Genomic DNA, 18400 nt, shown 5'->3' with positions numbered 1-18400 from the left:
CTGGCTTTCATAATGTCGGTTGGCAGTCAACGGTTGTTGAACAATGGGAAATTGAATCAAAATTGTCAGGAACGATGCACAATGTGACGGTTGTGAGATGAAGTGATAAAAACTGTCTTTTTCAACTTTGGAAAAAAAGAATTACTCATTTAGATAATAAAATTCTTATTTGGTTTCCAAACATTTGCTTAATTTCTTTTTGTTTTCATGGGATTCGTTTTCTTTTAAGAATAATAATTTTTTATTTCAATGATTTTTATGGAAATGTATTTCTTCCAAATCATTGCAACCTTTAAGTTGCAATAGTAATGACAAATAAACAAAGCATTTTGCCATGTTAAACATTCAAATTAATCGTATATTCATTCAACAAATATACAACTTTATCAAGCTAAAAAGAAGATTTGTACCATTTAATTTCCACCAATTGATGATTTAAATCAGCTACTATAACATCAGTCCATTACATCTTAGCTCTGATTGTTTTGAAGGTATAACACATAAACTTCTACGCCATCTCAATAATAATTACTTAGTTGAACCTATTTCGTAAAAGGTTCATTTTGGTGTTGTAGTAAATAAAAGCTTAACCAATATAATGGTATTTTATTCTTTTGGCTTGAGAGTAACGCAGATTACAGTTACATTATCTTGTGTACCTTTTTGAATTGCTTTTTCCTTGATTGCTCGAGCCGCCGCTGCTGCATCAGAAGCACTGCAAAGGATCTCGGCTGCTTCTTGGTCCTCCATTACGTCCCAAACGCCATCACATGCAATGATCAAACTACAGTTATCGTCAAAATCAGATTCGTTAATGAAAGGTTCGCAAGAAATACAGTCTGCAATGTTGCCATCTCCAACTGCACGGCTTAAGGCAAGGATTCCATTCACTCGATCTTGGAAAATGACTCCACCTCGATCACATACAGATTTTTGTTCATTAGGATCAGAGATTTTATGATCTTGAGAGAGTCGTTTGGCAATACCGTTTTGAACTAAGATGATTCTCGTGTCGCCAACATTGGCTGTATATAATTTATTATTCATGATGATAACTATAGCAACTGTAGTACCACTGGTTCGCCATTTTTCAACAGCAGTTTCGTTGAGTTCTTTAATTGAACTTACGATGGATTCTTTAATGTCGATGTTCTTTGATAACTTATCAGAAATTAATGAGGGGAGTTTTTGTGCAGCAAAACGTGATGGCTCTGCACTTCCGTGTCCATCAAAAACGCCATAAAATTGAGTGTTTGGTCCAGAAAATTCTCCAATAATTGTTGCTGCATCTTCCATTGTTGGACGTTTACCAGTTGCTTCTGCATGGCCACCCGGAAATATTTGCTTCCCTTGAAGGAAGAAATGTTTTTCCTGAACCTTTCTTCTGGCGCTTATCACCATCGTTTGTTAACGATAACTGTTGCCTTTCAAATTTTTTTGTCAGAATAAACTTTTGTATCAGAATAAACTTTTTGTGAACATCACTCAAAACTCAAAAAAAACTCGAGATGATTTGACCAGGTATACATTGAAAAAAATTCTTAAGAAACAGGAAGCCCTCCAATAAACAATGTTTGGTAGCACAAGTGGATTTGGTACAAGTAATACAGGTGGATTTGGTACAAGTAATACAGGTGGATTTGGTACAAGTAATACAGGTGGGTTTGGTACAAGTAATACAGGTGGATTTGGTACAAGTAGTACAGGTGCATTTGGTACAAGTAATACAGGTGGATTTGGTACAAGTAATACAGGTGGATTTGGTACAAGTAATATAGGTGGATTTGGTACAAGTAATACAGGTGGATTTGGTACAAACAAAGGAGCGTTTGGTTCACAACAAAAAACTAGTTGGGGTAGTTTTACTGGCACACAAACCAAAACCCAAAATGCATCAGTAATTCAAGACGATGATCTCTTCAAGCGCATCTGGAAATTACTTAATTCATATACTAAGGATTCTCCTTCTTACAAATTTTGTTTTATATTCTATAACAAAGCAGGTCAAAATTATCCCACATGTCCAGAAAATATCATGCAGCAAGATTGGACCAACATCTGCCGTGAAGCTCCTGATCCAGAACATTTAGCGCCACATCCAGTATATGGGTTTACAGAATTACACAATCGATACGAAACTCAAAAAGCAATTGGTGATGCCCTTACAGAAAGGATGAAGCTTGTCCAAACAAAACTTCGAGAAATGTCTTCTTTTTACTCAACAGAATTACAAGGATCATTTGAAAAACTTCGACAGAACTCAAATACTATCAACCAGCTCTTGATGGAAGTTGTTGAGATGGAGGACGTTCTCCACCAATATCCAGAGTTAAACCAAACTGAAGAAGAGATGAATCAGTTACTCAAAAAAAGACAGATGGATGAACCAAGATTGAAATCAAAGATAGAAGACCTTAAAAACAAAGCCAAAAGAGCAAATCAGAGTAGAAATGTTAACCACATGTCAATTGATAAGAATTCATTGTCATCAATTACAAAAATTCTCGAATGTAACTTCAAGGCATTAAATACATTGGAGACTGCAACAAAGAAATTGGAGAAACAAGTCGCCGCAATCCAAACAACGCTTGCAGATAGCCCTTCAAAATGAAATTTTTGATCTGAACTAAATTTAGATTTGAATAAAAGTAAATATGTCATATTTTTTGAACTGTTTCTTTTTTGCCAATCCGCCGTTTAGCGGAAAATAATGTCATCTAAAGAAAGTCTGGATGATGTTAGTGAAGCAATTTCACTTTCATTTGACGACGAAGAAGAAGAGGCATATTCAGACATTCCAAAGAAAAAAGTTAAACTACAGATTTCAGGAGATTATGAATTAAACGAAGATCAAGAGTTTTCATCTTCAAATAGTAGTGAACTTGCTCAATTTATTGAAGAAAGTGTTCCAACATATCAAGACCATTCATTAGATAATTTAGTTCCATCTAATAAAAATAATGAACAAAAAGAAACTCCTTCTAAACCAAAAACAAAACTCCAAATATCTGGTGGTTCTGAGGTATTTGAAAAACAAAATTCTTTATCATCGTCTGCTTCATCAAATAGTAATGAACTTGTTCAATTTATCGAAACAAATATTCCAAAATATCAAGAACATTCATTTGACAACTTAGTTACAACGAATCAAGATGACACAACCAAAAATGACGAACCACATCAACAAATTCACAAATCCAAAACAGCAACAGATACCAAAAAAGAAATGTTAACTACGACTCCTCCACGAAACAACAATGAACTTGTTCATTATATCGAGTCTAGTGTACCTGCATACAAAAATCGCTCATTTGATAATTTGATTTCGTCGAACGAAACCAAAAAAATTCATTCGCAAGAATACAACGAATTTCTTGCGCGCCAAGAAAAAAGTAATTACACAAAGGCATTAACACCACCTCCTCCTAAAACAGAGAAAATATTTGTCATCAAATCGTACGTGTCGAAGCGAAGTAAACAAATATTAAAAGAAATCGGAAACAAACCACGCGCAAAACCTAAAAATAATACGAACGAAGAAGTGTTCACGTTCCATCCTAAGTTTCAATCGGACCCAAAGTTACGGGAAAACGCAAAGGAATTAGTGAGCAAAAGGAAAAAAGAAAAAGAGGAAAAAGAAAAAAAGAAAATCGAAATCGAAATGAAAAAAATGAAAAAAGTTAAACCAAAAGAATCACCTGAATTCAATAGAAAGTTACTGTCCATTTTACATAAGTTTGATATAGACGCCGAATGAAAAATAAATCGAATAAATGTTATTGTTATATAATTGTTTTTTTCAATAAAATGAAATCATTTTCTAAAATTTTTTACTATTGTTTGTTCAAAGGATTTATATAAAGAATGAAAGAAAGATTCGAAAATAGATCCGATTTAGGTATAAAATTGTATCCTATTGATTCTAATATTATACATTTGATCATGATGAAATTTGTTAAAGATCTTCTACAAACATAAAAATAATAGTTCATAAACTGTTTTTATAACAACATGAATATAAGGAAATTTTGATTCATATACAAATATCTTTTTCTTATCTTTAAATCATTCAGTTAATAACAAATACATAAAATAAAATTATATGTTAAAGTTCTTCCTTTATAATTATCCTGTATTCGATTATAACACTTCTGATTACAATAAAATTTCATCATAAACATTTAATGAATTTCAATCCTTTCCAAAACAATACATTTTTTAGATTTCTTAACATACAAATATTTTATTTTTTATCCAATTCCTTAATAACATCATCTGGAATTATCGCCACGGTTGCATCGGACAGACAAGCAGCCACGCAATTTCCACTATTATTCCATTGCGCCTCGAAGACACCACCGCTCATTGTACATTCAGCGACCAAATTCCCGTCGTTCATTCTCCAGAAGCACAATTTGCTATCAGATCCACCAGACACCAAATATTTACCATTTGGTGAAAACGACAAAGTATAAACAGCCGCCTTATGTCTATTCAAGCACATTACACACGAATGGTTTTGTATATCCCAAATCCTAATTGTAAAATCAAAAGAAGCGGAAGCAATAATTCGATTATTATTACCTCCATTATTACTATTAAAATTATTATTATTAGGTAACCAACAGATAGAATATACATGATCAGTATGCCCTTGCAAAAGTATTGGCATCATTCGATCATACGGCCGCCAAATACGTATCGTGGTATCATCGGAACACGAAGCTAACAAACGCTTCGTAGGGTCCCAGCATATTTTATTGATGTCGTTAGTGTGTCCTTGCAATGTGAAAATCGGCTTTTGGTTCCCAATGTTACAGACGCAGATTTTTAAGTCGCTCGAGGAAGTCGCAAACGTTTTGTTGTCGAGCCACGAGATGTCAGTGACACGCGACGTGTGATGTGTAAACGTTTGGACAATTTCCCCGCTGCTGACTTGCCATATGATGACTTTCGTATCGCTAGAACCCGTCGCTAGATACTCGTCGTTGGGTGAGAATTGCACTGTGAAGATGGAGTCCGTGTGGCGCTGAAGAACAAACTTAAGTTCGCCATGGTTGGTCCAGATGCGAGATGTACCATCGAAACAACCGGTGGCTAAAAGCGTACCGGTGGAGTTCCAGCAAAGCGCAGCGATGTCTTTGTCTGAACGGCTTTGTTGAGAGGCATGATCTAATACTGTGTGTGATTGATAATGATTATTTTGAAACTCCCAGATAATGGCTGTGGCATCAGATGAGCCTGAGGCAAAGTATTGGCCATCCGGACTCCAGGAACCACAAAATACTTCGCCATAATGCCCGCGAAGTGATATTATGGAGCTGGGCTTGATTTCAAGAGTTTGTGTTTGAGGCGCCGAATGCTGGGATTGTTGACTGGATTGACGGGATTTGGGCGCTTGACGTGAAGGTGGACGTATGGGCTCTTTATTTTTGATTGCATCTATTATTGAAATTATGATGTTTTCAGGTGAATCTTCGGTACGTGCACGTTCATTAATGCCTTTCTCAAGTTGCATGTATAACATACCTTTCTTGAGAATGGTGATAAGAGCTTGTGGTGGGAGATCAATATTACTAAAATTTGTTTGATCTAACATGGCTTCACTACCAAACATAAAAGCAGTGTGTTGGTAGCCTGACTCTTGAAGATAACGTCTAATAAGAAAGTTTACTTCGTCTGCTGTCATAGACATTTCTTCTTGTTTAAGGAAATTGACAAGCTTTGTTAAGAAAGAGGTAAACGTTTACCAAATATTATTTTTTGTCTTTCTTGCACACTTGAATTTATTTAGTAAAAAGAATAATTGATAAAAGGCATCAACGCTCTTTAAGCTTTTTTCACTTAAGATAATGTTTCTATATTGATTGAATTTGTTCATGCTGTATCTTATAATATTTTTATAATAATATAATATCTAATAATGGTATGAAATTGATATTTATTGAATGGTTTATTTTGTAATGTATACAAAATTATAAATGTGAATACAGGAAAATCACAAGAGACTTCGATGTTAATTTATAGAATAAATCAATAATAAACATTGGGTTTTAAATTCAAAAATTATCCATTTTTATAATCTTGATTAATTTTGAAAAACTCCTTAAAATCAAAGTTGATCCCATAATAAAATTCAGTAAATGTTATCTACATTTGATTAGCTAATGAGCCCTTCTGACTGAGCTTTACATGGTTTTTTCATTTCTCTATATGTTTTTTTTTAATTCGAATACAAAAAATATATACATACCACTCTTCATTGTGGTTTATTGATGTAGTCGATTTTTATCAAAATGAGCATTAAATTAATTTCCAGATATTTTTTTGGGTAACAAATTCTTCTCATGAGATTTTAGCATTAACTTTGATGATGGAAGGCATTAAATAATCAGAAAAAAAAATGAATAATTTCTTGAATTTTTTTGAGCATTTGAGCAAAACTATATGAAATGCCTTTCGTCATGTTTCATAAGTGAATGTAATAATAAGGAAAAAACCAAAGAAATTAAATAATGCGATATTTATATATATATATATATTTATATACCAATACTAAGCGAGGGTATTAGGTTAGCCATTGTGTTGTAGTTATGTAGATGATGTTTTCCAATATGAGTATCAAATTAATTTCAAGATATTTTAAATATTTCCTCAAATTTGTTTAAATTTTATATATAATATTAAATTTCAAAGATCAATGTTTTACTTTTGAACTCCGATTTTTGTCCAAGATATTTGTGTTTGTTAAAGCTCATTTACCGATCAAAAGTATTCAAAAAGCCATTTTTTTCGATAGAAACAGAACTTAAAAAACCGTTATGACTGACACAGCATGGAGGAATATCTAGTTGTCATTCGTGGACAAAGTGTATCTGGCGCAAGATCAATCCTAAGAAAACTTAAATATGATGTTTTTGATCCTACAATTGATGATTATATATATGAGCATACTTTATTGGTTGATAATGTAAATACGAAACTTTTCTTTTATTTTGGTGATAGAAGCGATGATTATTTTGAGTTCAGGAAAAAGATGTTTTCGGAAGCTAATGGTTTTATCGTAATGTACTCGATAGATTTTCCCTATTCGTTCGAAAATGCAGAACGTCTATGTACAGATATTGTTAAAGAAAGAGGAAATCAAATACCACTTGTTATATGTGGAAACAAGTGTGATCTCGAAGATCAAAGGATAATATCTCAATTTCAAGGTAAAATACTTGCAAAAAAATTTGGGGCAAACTTCTTTGAAACTTCTGCTAAGGAAAACATAAATATCTATGTAATGTTTTCTACTTTAATCAGAATGATGAGATCTCCTAAAGATGAAAAACCAAAAAAAATATGCACAACATATTAAATTATTTTTTTAGCTCTCTGGTTCACGGGAAATATTTGTTTCTGGCGTGGAGTTAATTTTTTCATTTTAGTTCACACATGAACAATGTTAAGTTTACGTATTTGCTCTTTTGTGGATTTTATAGTAAAAATATTTAAATGAAAAAAAAATTCATATCATTTTAAATTTGGAAAAATAGAAAAATCCATCTGCTTTGTATGTGTATGAATGTTGTATTGGTTTCTTATTGTAACATATTTTAGATTCATATGAACTTAACCAATCTGCACATAGGTTTAAATATTTATATATAACCATCTTATTCTATGTTTTCATGAACGGTTTGAAGTGATGGGAATTTTCACTTTTAAATAAAGCTTTGAAAAAACAAAAACTCGAATAATTATTTTATTTTAGAAAATGAAATAAAAAGTTAAAATATTATGTGTTCATTCAAATATTGTGTAAATGGTTGGAAACTATTGATAAATTTTATAGATACAAAGTGGAACAATTTTAGTCACAATTCATTACTCATGTGCTTTCTGTATCTAATTCGAATTTATTAATGCTTTCAACCAATTCGATATCGAGAGAAATTTTTAAAAAATTATATGTTATTCTGCGTAATGATAATAGTTTGTCTAAGGTTTCAAGGTTGTACCAAAAGTATTCATAGAGATGGAGAAGTATGTTTAATTTTATTTTCATAAAGATATTGAAAAATTTTATTTCGATGGAATATAATTGCTGCTTCATATGCATCTTTAAATGATGAATGATTCTGTTCACATAGATGAATAATTTCAAGATTTCCACCTGCAATTGCATATTTACCTGTATTATTTACTTTAGAGCCATTCATAAGTAAATATTTAAAACATTTAACAGAAGAAAAAAATGCTGCATAATCAATTAATGTAACATTTTCTTCATTTATAAATGAGCATCTTTCATAAAGTGATTTTGGAATTATTTGATTAAAATCGAATTCATTTTGTGATGATATTTCTTGAAGTTTTTCTATTTCATCATTTCGAATTATTTTTACAATTTCTTTTGGATTATGTACTTCTTTAATTGATTGCTTATGAAGTTCAAAATCATTCTTTGAAAGTTCGTCATAAGAAATATTTTCTTGATCAAATAAAGATTCATATTTATCTGATTTATCTTGATTAATATGAACAAAAAATGGTTTAAATATATTTTGAATGATTTTTGATTCAAGTAAATTATACTTAATTACATGATCAAGTAAATAAAATGATTCTTGTGTGTTTTCTTTAAGTAGAAATTGAGAAAATAAATTTATTATTTTTGTGTTGATTTTATTATTTTCTTCATATTTTTCAATTTCTTGTAATAATCTCAAATATATATCAAAATTATTACTATTAATATATTGATAATAAAATTCGATGATTGAGCAAAATTATCTATATCCAAACCAAAGATTATGTTTTTGAGAGTTGTAATTGTTTTCCATTTGTTTTGAGATTTCTGATTGTTGTTGCTTTTGATGCATTTTGGTTCTGTTTCTTTTTTCGAAATATCGTTATTTTGTCACTTTTTTGAAAAATGGAAACAAAGGAAAATCCGAAAGTTTATTTTGAAATCAGTGTCAATGGGAAAGATGTTGGAAAAGTTATTATGGAGTTAAGGGCGGATGTTGTGCCGAAGACAGCTGAAAATTTTAGATGTCTTTGCACTGGAGAAAAAGGCATTGGTAATTGTGGGAAATGGCTGTGCTATAAAGGATGTAAAATTCATAGAATTATCCCTGGTTTTGTTGCACAAGGAGGTGATTTTGTTAATGGAAATGGAACTGGCGGTGAATCCATTTATGGACCTCAATTCTTTGATGATGAAAATTTCACATTGAAACACGATGGAGAAGGAGTACTTTCAATGGCCAATTCTGGACCAAACAAAAATCGATCACAATTTTTCATTACATATTCACCAAAGCCACATTTGGATGGAAAGCATGTCGTTTTCGGACGTGTTGTTGAGGGTATGGAAGTAATTCGAGATATTGAAAAGTATGGAACAGAAGGAAAAGGAGCGACAACCGCCAACATCATCATTTCAGAATGCGGAGAAGTCGGAGGGAAGTCAGCAAGCGAAAATGTTCCTCCTTCACTAAAAAAGCATCATAAGAAGAAATCAAAGAGCAAAAAGGGAGGATGCGAAGTTTATTAAATTATCGATTTTATCATCAAAATAATTTATATATTTTTCTTATTTAATAAGAAATTTATATATTTTTCTTATTTAATTTTAAATATTTTAACAATTCTTATATTTGTAGTAAAATACTATGCGATATTACTTGAATCTTTAAGAAAAAAAAAAAGGTTTTTTATTAATTAAAATTTTCTGTTTTAAAATATAAAAAATTGTTAAGCCAAAAATATAACAAAACAATTGTATGTGAGCAATGATTTTGGTTTGATGATGATTAAATCCTAAATTTAAAACAAATTTTGTACTTTTTTTCAACAAGATTCTAACAAATATATATATAGTTCATTTAATATTCTTGACTATAGCAAATACAAGAAATGCTAACCCTGTAACTTTTACAATTTTCTTTACATTAGAATCAGATGTAAATGCTGTATTATATTATTTTAATTAATTCCATATAATATTTTAAAAGATTAAATCAAAGATATAAGCATTGATTTTATTATACTAACATCTTGAATGTTTGTATTTATCCTTTTTTGTTCAAGAAGCAATTTAACTATTTCCTTATGACCATTTTCAGTTGCTAGATTAAGAGCTGTTTTAAATGATATAGATAACTACCAATTATTATTTTTAAATATCAAGTTATTATAATAAGTTTTATATTCAACAAAAAAAGGTTTTTAACATTAATATCAATTCCTTTATCTAAAAGTAATTTAGCTCTTTTAATAAATCCATACTCGGAAGCAAGCATAAGTGCTGTATCAAATAATTTCAATAATTTCCAAATATTATTTCAAAACATTAAATATTTTATAATAAACATTAGCCATAATAAATAAATATTTTTAGCATTAATATCAATTCCTTCTTGTTCAAGAAGCAATTTAACTATTTTTGGGTTAGAATATCGTGATGCATACATAAGTGCTGTCCATTATTATTTAAAATATTTCCAAATATTATTTATTAATATCAAATTGTTAAAATAAATTTTAAATGAAATTATAAAAAAATCTTTAGCATTAATATTAAAATCTTTTTGTTTTAAAAGTATTTTAACTAATGAAATATTTCCAATATCAGATGCATTCATAAGTGATGTTTTAAACAATTTGAATAAAATCCAATTAATATATTAAAATATACAATCAATATAAAAAACATTAAATAAAACTAATTTATATTTTTATATATTATATGTCCATTTTTATTAAGATATTTAAAGAGTTCAATATTACAAAAATTAGAAAATAATTTGGGGTTGAAAATATTTAATGTGACTGGATTCTTTTCAAGAAGATATTGTATAAGGAACAAATTATCAGTTTTTAGTGAATCTTTAATGAAAGATTCATCAAATTCCATCCCTTCTTTTCTTTCCATATATGAAAGAATTTTATAGTTATCAAATGAAACACATTCCCATGCTAATGGAGGCAAATAATAGTTATCGAAATTATTGTCATAAAGATATTTAAAGATATCATTTCGATGAAACATAATTGCTGTTTTAAATGCATTTTCAAATGATGAATGATTCTGTTCACACAAATGAATAATTTCAAGATTTCCACCTGCAACTGCATATTTACCTGTGTTATGTACATTAGCATTATTCATAAGTAAATATTTAAAACATTTAACTGATCCAAAAAATGCTGCATAATCAATTAATGAAACATTTTCTTCATTAATAAATGAACATCTTTCATAAAGTGATGGCCTAATTTTTTGATTAAAATCTAAATTTGTTTGTGATGATATTTCTTGAAGTTTTTCGATTTCATCTTTTCGAATGATTTTTGCAATTTCATTTGGATTATGTCCTTCTTTAATTAATTGCTTATGAAGTTTCCAATTATTCTTTGAAAGTTCTTCATAATTTGCATGAAAGTTATTATAAAATTTACTATATTGATTATACCACCAAATTTCTTTGATTGAAATTAAATGAGCAAAATATGGCCTTTTTTGTTTATAAATCAATTTATAAATTTTTGGATCAATCAAATGTTCTTCTATCATTTTTTCAAGAAGATAATTCGATTCTTGTGTGTCAATAGATAAGAGAAATTTTGCAAATATTCGGATTACTTTATTGTTTGTTTTATTATCAATTCTGAAATTGTTATTAAATATTTCTTTTTCTTTTATTTCAAGCTTTTTAATATATTCTAAACATATATCACCACAACCTTTAGAAATAAAATATGAATATAAAAGTCGACAAATAATGAGATAGAATGAATATGGATATTCTTGATCGAAATAGGTAAAGGATGATACAATTGATTCATTTAGATTCTTTGAATTTAAATTAAATATAACTTCCTCAAGTTGTTTCAATTTTTGAAGTCCTTTCTGGTTTTGAGTACTTTGATTGCTTCCCATCTCATTTATATTTTATCCAAAAAGTGCAATTTAAACGTTCTTGTTTACCGCCAAAAAACGTTTTTCTGAAAAGACGTTAAAAAGAATGGATGAATCTCCATCCGACTTTTCCTCTACATCTCAAGTGAGATCATCAGATTTTAATATGCAAACAGATGGGGAACAATTCAGTGACAATGAAATTAAAGATTCTCGTCCTGAAGAAATTGAAAAATTTATTCAAAAATTTAATGAAATTGTTGGCGTTTCAACAGATTCTTTAAAGGATGTACTAGAAATAGTAGACGTTTTGTCACAAGCGCAATTCGCAAAAAAAAATCAGGTTTCTGATCCCAATGAAGAAAATAATAAACTCAAAGTCAAAATAAGTAACCTAAAGAAAAAAAATCACAATTTAATTGCACAACTTCAAAAAAGTGAATCAATTAATAGCTCATTACAAAATTCTATTGATCAACTTTCAATTGAAAAACAAAGAAATCAAGAAGCTTTATTAAGCATGGAAAAGAGGCTAACAACAGCGCATCAAGAAATAAGCGATTTGAAAAAGCAACAAAATAATTTATCTGATTCAAGAAAAGCACTTAATGATTCCCTAACCAGTCTTAGTGATTTATTACAATCTCAAATCGAAGATTCTTCCAAACTTATGGATCAAAGAAATGAATTAGTTAACATCATTAACAAACAAAATCTTGTAATTCAAACGTATGAAAGTCAATTATCAAACTTTTTAGAAAGTCACAAAAATCTTAAAAGACAAAACAAAAACCAAGGAAACATTACAACAGAATCTGATATTCCTATTGCATTAATATCAATCGTAAAAATTTGTAATAATCTTTATTCTAAATTTAGTTCATCAATAGAAAAAATTATAAATGATTCAAATATAACATTTTTAGAAAGAATCAATAAAATAATAACATTTATATGTGATTCATTGAATCAATATGAACAAGAAAAGAAAGATTTAATTACAGAAAAAGAAAATCTTAATGAAAAATTATCTGAAATTCAAACTAAATGTCTTCGAATTTTATCAATGTATTCCGAAGAAATTAAATTTTTGCAATCAATTGCACATAGTAATGATCTTCAAAGTTGTATATTTTATAGACCAGAAACAGCGACTACAATACAAATGGATAAAGATACTAAAAATGAATTAATACAACATTGTATTAGAGTCAGTAATTATATTGAAGAAACAATTCCAGAATTAAATATTAATGAAATTTCAAATGCTTTTGAACAATTCGAAAAAATCGATCCAACTGAAATATTTGATTTAATGTCAGCGAATAAACTTGAAAAGAAATTAAATGAATTTCTTAAAAGAATGGAATCAAATGAATCACAAGATTTTTATGAGCTTTTTTACATTTTTTCTGCACAAGCATTTATAAATGATATTTTACAAAATCATGCAATTGAACTAAGGACAAAATATGATTATATCATAAGAGAAATAAAGCAAAAAAATCTTGATGAAGAACAAAACATTGATACAATCAAATCAATGAAGAAAATTATTAAACATTTACAACATCAACAAAATAAAGCAATACGAATTCTATCAAAATATTTTAATATTAATGATGATACAAATATTTTATCTTTTGCTAAGAAATTAATGGAAAATATTGAACAAAATAATATCCAACATCCAGAAGCAAAACATTTACAAAAACAATTAAACGAAATTGTTACAGAAAAAGAGAAAATGACAGATGAATTAAATTATCAATTAGAAAAAACAGAAGAAGCAATATCAAATTCAGCCCAAGCCTATCAACAAACAATAAATGATCTAAATACAAAAATTAATCAACTTACAAATGATTTAGAAGATAAAAATAAACATAATGAAGAATTACAAAATTTAATTCAAGATACAAAAACACAACTTGAAAATACAACTAATGAATTAAAGCAACAAAAGGAAATATTTGATTCTTCTATTCAACAATATAAAGAGAATTATGAAAATCAGCTTTCTCAATTACAATCAACAAAAAATAAATGCCAAGAACTTGAAAAAAATATTGAAAAAGCAACAAATATAATAGAAAATTTAAGAAAAGAGAAAAAAGAACATAAAAATAGAATCGAACTTCTTGAAAATATTAATTTGAAATCAATCGAATCACTTAGAGAAAAATCAAAAGCTTTACGTGAACAATATGAACGTGAAATACATCAAATGCAAGCTAAATTTGAAATAACACAACAAGAAAATGAAAACTTCAAAAATGAGAAAAGATCAATGCAAGCAACAATTGAAGAATTAACATTAAAGCTTCATAATCTTAATATATCTAAAAAATCAACAGAATTAAAACTTAAATCTCAAGAAGATAAATTTGAAGGTCAAAAACAAACAATTATTATGCAATATGCAACAAAGTTAAAATCAATTGAATCTCAATATCAAGACAAAATAAATTATAATAATGAAGAAGAAACTAAATTAATAAATGAGTTTATAGATAATGCAAATATGAATTTAAGGATGCAACTTTCTTATATTGATTTATCTCCTTTAAATATTAAAATATTCTTAAATAATTTAACTGATGAACTGAATAAAAAATCACATACACAAGAAATATATGAAAATACTGTTACTGATTTATTAAAAGTTCAAAAACTTCTAAAATTAGATGAATCAGATGAAATATTTGAGCCAATAAATAAATTGTTATTAGATTATAAGCAATTAAAAAAATCTATTAAAAAATACAAAAATAATTATGAAGAAACTACAAAACAAATACAAGATTTATACAAAGAAATAAGAAAAGCAGAAGGAAAAATTTATTCTTTAAATCAATGGGAAAATTGGGGAAGAAAATTACATAATGTGTTATTAGATGTAAGTTGTACAACTTATTCATCAAATCAACTTCGACTTTCTTTGGAAGAAGCAATTCTTTCATCAACATCAAATAAAAAAGTACTTTTAAGATTAATTTCTTTAAGACAACAAAAAAACCTTTTGTTAAAATTTGATAAGGATTTAATGAAACATAAAGAAAATGTTCAACCAAGTTGGAATTCAACAATGGCGGTAATAATTTGTTGTTGCAAGTTGATGAAGCTTTCAGGTAGCTTGTTCATCAACAAAAATGCACCTTCATCTATTAGTAGCAGCTCACCGGCAAAAAATCATAAGGCAAAGAAGGTTTCTGTGGAACGTTTGGGAAAATATCCCAAATTCTCAATATTTAATGTATAATAAATGTTTGACTTGTTTTTCATATAAAGTATATTATTTTAAAAATATTCACTCTACATAGAGTAGACAAGATGTTCATTTTTTTTCAAAAATTCTTCTTGTTTTACATATTTTTGGTTCATTAAAATGTGGTTAATTGCTAGAAATTAAGCTAATATTTAAGCTATTGATGTTTATTGATACTGGCGATGATATATATATATATATATAAAACAATTTTTATTATAATGAATCATAATAATTTTGAAATTATTAAATTGATAGAAGATGTAACAAAAGATAAATTCTTAATAGCTTAAAAAGTAGTAAAAAAGTTTATATTTTTGTTATATAAATCTAATAACAAACATTTTTGAATGAGTGTTCCTATAATCATTTGTTTTCTGAACAATTGGTAAAAAAATTCACTCAAAAAATTCTAATCTTAAAATAATTTTCATGAAAATAATTTAACATCACATAATTTAGATAATATATTTTCTCAATAAATATTTTTATTATTCATTTAAAAGTTTCTTTTAGATATATTTTACTTTAAATAATTTGTGGTTCCTAATCCCATGTCATTGATTGGATTTCATTAAATCTCCCTTGCGATGCTGTTCCTTCTAGCTTTTCTTTTCTTGGGAAGTTTTTATCAAAAGCTTCAGCATCCTTTTCGTCGATTTGGTATACCTGAGGCTCAATATATCTTCCAGAAGCTTCATTTAAAAATCCTTCTTTCAGCTGCAACACATGAAGAGCCGCTGCATACTTTCCATTCTCCGTGCGAATACCAAATTTTGCTGCTTGCAAAAATCCATGGCGTGAATAATAATTTGGATCACCACATAAAAGAATGGCTGGAAACCCCATAGCGGTAGCTGCTTTCTGAACGCTTTTAATTAAAAGTCCACCAATACCTTTTCTTTGGCAGGAAGGAATAACTGAAATTGGACCCAAAGAGACAACATTTATTTGTCCATGATCAGTTATAATATGCCCTTGTGTACACATTACATTCCCAACAATTTCGTCATTAATAACAGCAACAAAATCTAAATCTGGAATAAACATTGGATTTTCCCTCATTATATGAATCATATAATGTTCGGTACATCCTGGGCAATATACGTTCCAAAATGCTTCTCTTGTAACATTTTCAGTTTTTTCATAATCTTCTTTTTTTTCTGTTCTAATAATTACTTCATCCATAAGAATTGACAGTGCTGTTAAAAAATTGACATAAATATCTTCATGCAATTTGTCAAATAAAGAAAAAATAATTTTACTTGATTCCACAGTTCATTCCGCTCTGCACATAGATTCTGATGTATTTCTTAGCAAATAACAAAAATAAGATGAAATGACGTTTACCCAATTACAGGTTGAGCCCTCGATTCTAGGGCTAACCTTTGCTTATGAACAATGTTAATCCATTTGTCGATTTCCTTCTTCAAGTGTTCCAATCTTTCTTTACTAAGTGCCTTTGGTTTGCACCATGTAACTGTAATCTTTTCTTCGACCTCATCTATAACGCCTTTTATTATCTCAGAGGAAAGGGCCTTCATCACAAGTAGCTCTACCTGATCCTTCCTCAAATGACATCCTTCAGTGATCTCATCGAAAGTGAAAACACGTGAGTCAAACGGTTGCTTGAATATAATTTGAAGGAAAACCGCTAATGCCAGTTTTTGTTGTATAGTTGTCAAATAGCCACTAAACGGTTCCGTCTGGCTAATTATGGGAGCAAACTTTTCCTCAAACTCTGGTATAATAGATGAATCTCCTCTATCGAGAAGCATGATAAGGTCATAGAGCCATTGGTTTTCACCACCCTTTAAGGAGTTTAAGATAGGATGTGATGCAAGTTCGCCAAATGAACAAATGTTGGATGAAAATAAAGCTGCTACACACATGTCATAGGCAAGTATGGGATCATTAGTGGATTTGGATGTGGATAAATATAAAAATGCATGTTCATAAAAAGCATCAAAATCTCCACGGGCTTTGTCTAAATTAGCTTGTGTTTTGTGGAATGATGAGCGAACAACTAATGCTGTAGATTCACCGATTCGTTTTTCAACTTCGTTAAGTAATTGAAGTGCACTTTCAAAATTAGAATTTTTGGTATGAAGCTCAATTATTCGAAGAATAATTAAATCCCTTGGCTCAGGGTATTGATCAAGTCTTTTGTTGTCTAAAACTTGATTAAGGAAATCAATTCCATGTGAAAAATCTTGAATTTCGTCTGAAACAAGTAAGGCTAAATTAGCATAATGGAATGGATCTAAAAAGAGCGAGCAATCTTTGACTATTTCTTCGAAAACTCCCATTCTATATCCGAGTGTTGCTTCATTTGAAAAAAGTTTCAAAAGTTCTAAACCTAATTCATACCAACGCTTTGTATTGATGTAAGATTTGATTTCTTCGGCTGGCGCTGTAAATAGTTGTGGATTTACGTTCACTAACTGTTCCATTTTGTTCTTATGCTTATTTGAGAACTTTGTTTGATTTCCAACCAACTTTCTAAAGAACGTTAAAGTTGAAGTTGGTCGGTGATTTTGAGGGACTTTATTCGCTTTTGAGGCCGTTTAAAAAATGGACCTTCAGCTTATTTCCCAAATTTTATCACCAAATGAAAATCTACGGCAAGAGGCTACAACTAAGATAATAAATGAGTTTGAAAATCCATCTTATATCGTTTTTTTAGGGGAAACACTTGCAACGACAGAAAATATTGAATTAGCAAAATTATTATCAATAATTATTTATAAGTTTGTTAAATTGAAAATGTTAAAAAAGGTGCTGCTTTCTCAAGAACAAATACAATATTTAGAATTTCAATTATTTAATCTAGTATTTAAATTACCACTTGAAATTCGATATCATTTAATAGAATGTATAAAATTCTTTTTTATGTCAGGTGTATGTAATTTTTCTGACAAAATTTCGTATTGTTGTGAAATTTTAAAAGAACATAATAATCCTGTCGATATTTTAACAGCAACTAAAATAATTGATTTATGGGTATATTATATCCATACGAGTAAGCAATATTTAACTGATTTTGCTATATCTGTTATTCCAATTTTAAATACAATTTTACAAATATTAATTACTCAAGATTCACTTCAAATAGAAAATTTTTATTCAATATTTTCTGACTCAGCCGATATTTTTACAATTTTAGATAGAACACTTGATATTACATATACAATTCCATGTTCATCAAATTTTATGAA

General features: G+C 28.8%; 7 protein-coding genes across 7 annotated transcripts; 3 read left to right on the top strand and 4 right to left on the bottom strand.

The window, feature by feature from the left end:
• Window positions 1-606: 606 nt before the first annotated feature.
• GO595_005674 (protein phosphatase 2C) lies at window positions 607-1401 on the bottom strand (the record flags this gene model as incomplete). Its single annotated transcript, XM_067918943.1, has 1 exon — window positions 607-1401. One exon carries the CDS (start codon window positions 1399-1401, stop codon window positions 607-609), a length of 795 nt encoding a protein of 264 aa, XP_067774169.1.
• A 169-nt stretch (window positions 1402-1570) lies between these two features.
• GO595_005673 (Nucleoporin autopeptidase) lies at window positions 1571-2611 on the top strand (the record flags this gene model as incomplete). The annotated part of the gene is made up of 1 exon (XM_067918941.1): window positions 1571-2611. The coding sequence occupies one exon, from the start codon at window positions 1571-1573 to the stop codon at window positions 2609-2611; it is 1041 nt and encodes a 346-aa protein (XP_067774168.1).
• Window positions 2612-2710: 99 nt separating this feature from the next.
• GO595_005672 (uncharacterized protein) lies at window positions 2711-3757 on the top strand (the record flags this gene model as incomplete). The annotated part of the gene is made up of 1 exon (XM_067918940.1): window positions 2711-3757. One exon carries the CDS (start codon window positions 2711-2713, stop codon window positions 3755-3757), a length of 1047 nt encoding a protein of 348 aa, XP_067774167.1.
• Window positions 3758-4243: 486 nt separating this feature from the next.
• On the bottom strand, window positions 4244-5689 carry GO595_005671 (F-box-like/WD repeat-containing protein TBL1X; the record flags this gene model as incomplete). The annotated part of the gene is made up of 1 exon (XM_067918939.1): window positions 4244-5689. The coding sequence occupies one exon, from the start codon at window positions 5687-5689 to the stop codon at window positions 4244-4246; it is 1446 nt and encodes a 481-aa protein (XP_067774166.1).
• A 3234-nt stretch (window positions 5690-8923) lies between these two features.
• GO595_005670 (peptidylprolyl isomerase) lies at window positions 8924-9547 on the top strand (the record flags this gene model as incomplete). The annotated part of the gene is made up of 1 exon (XM_067918938.1): window positions 8924-9547. The coding sequence occupies one exon, from the start codon at window positions 8924-8926 to the stop codon at window positions 9545-9547; it is 624 nt and encodes a 207-aa protein (XP_067774165.1).
• Window positions 9548-15728: 6181 nt separating this feature from the next.
• Window positions 15729-16370, bottom strand: GO595_005669 (N-acetyltransferase; the record flags this gene model as incomplete). The annotated part of the gene is made up of 1 exon (XM_067918937.1): window positions 15729-16370. The coding sequence occupies one exon, from the start codon at window positions 16368-16370 to the stop codon at window positions 15729-15731; it is 642 nt and encodes a 213-aa protein (XP_067774164.1).
• Window positions 16371-16528: 158 nt separating this feature from the next.
• Window positions 16529-17635, bottom strand: GO595_005668 (PCI domain containing protein; the record flags this gene model as incomplete). Its single annotated transcript, XM_067918936.1, has 1 exon — window positions 16529-17635. The coding sequence occupies one exon, from the start codon at window positions 17633-17635 to the stop codon at window positions 16529-16531; it is 1107 nt and encodes a 368-aa protein (XP_067774163.1).
• Between the last annotated feature and the right edge of the window lie 765 nt (window positions 17636-18400).

The sequence above is a fragment of the Histomonas meleagridis genome (assembly GCF_020186115.1).
Source record: "Histomonas meleagridis strain 2922-C6/04-10x chromosome Unknown contig_37, whole genome shotgun sequence".
Classification (NCBI taxonomy): domain Eukaryota; phylum Parabasalia; order Tritrichomonadida; family Dientamoebidae; genus Histomonas; species Histomonas meleagridis.
The sequence above is the reverse complement of the archived record's forward strand: the minus strand, read 5'-3'. Positions and strand labels throughout refer to the sequence as shown.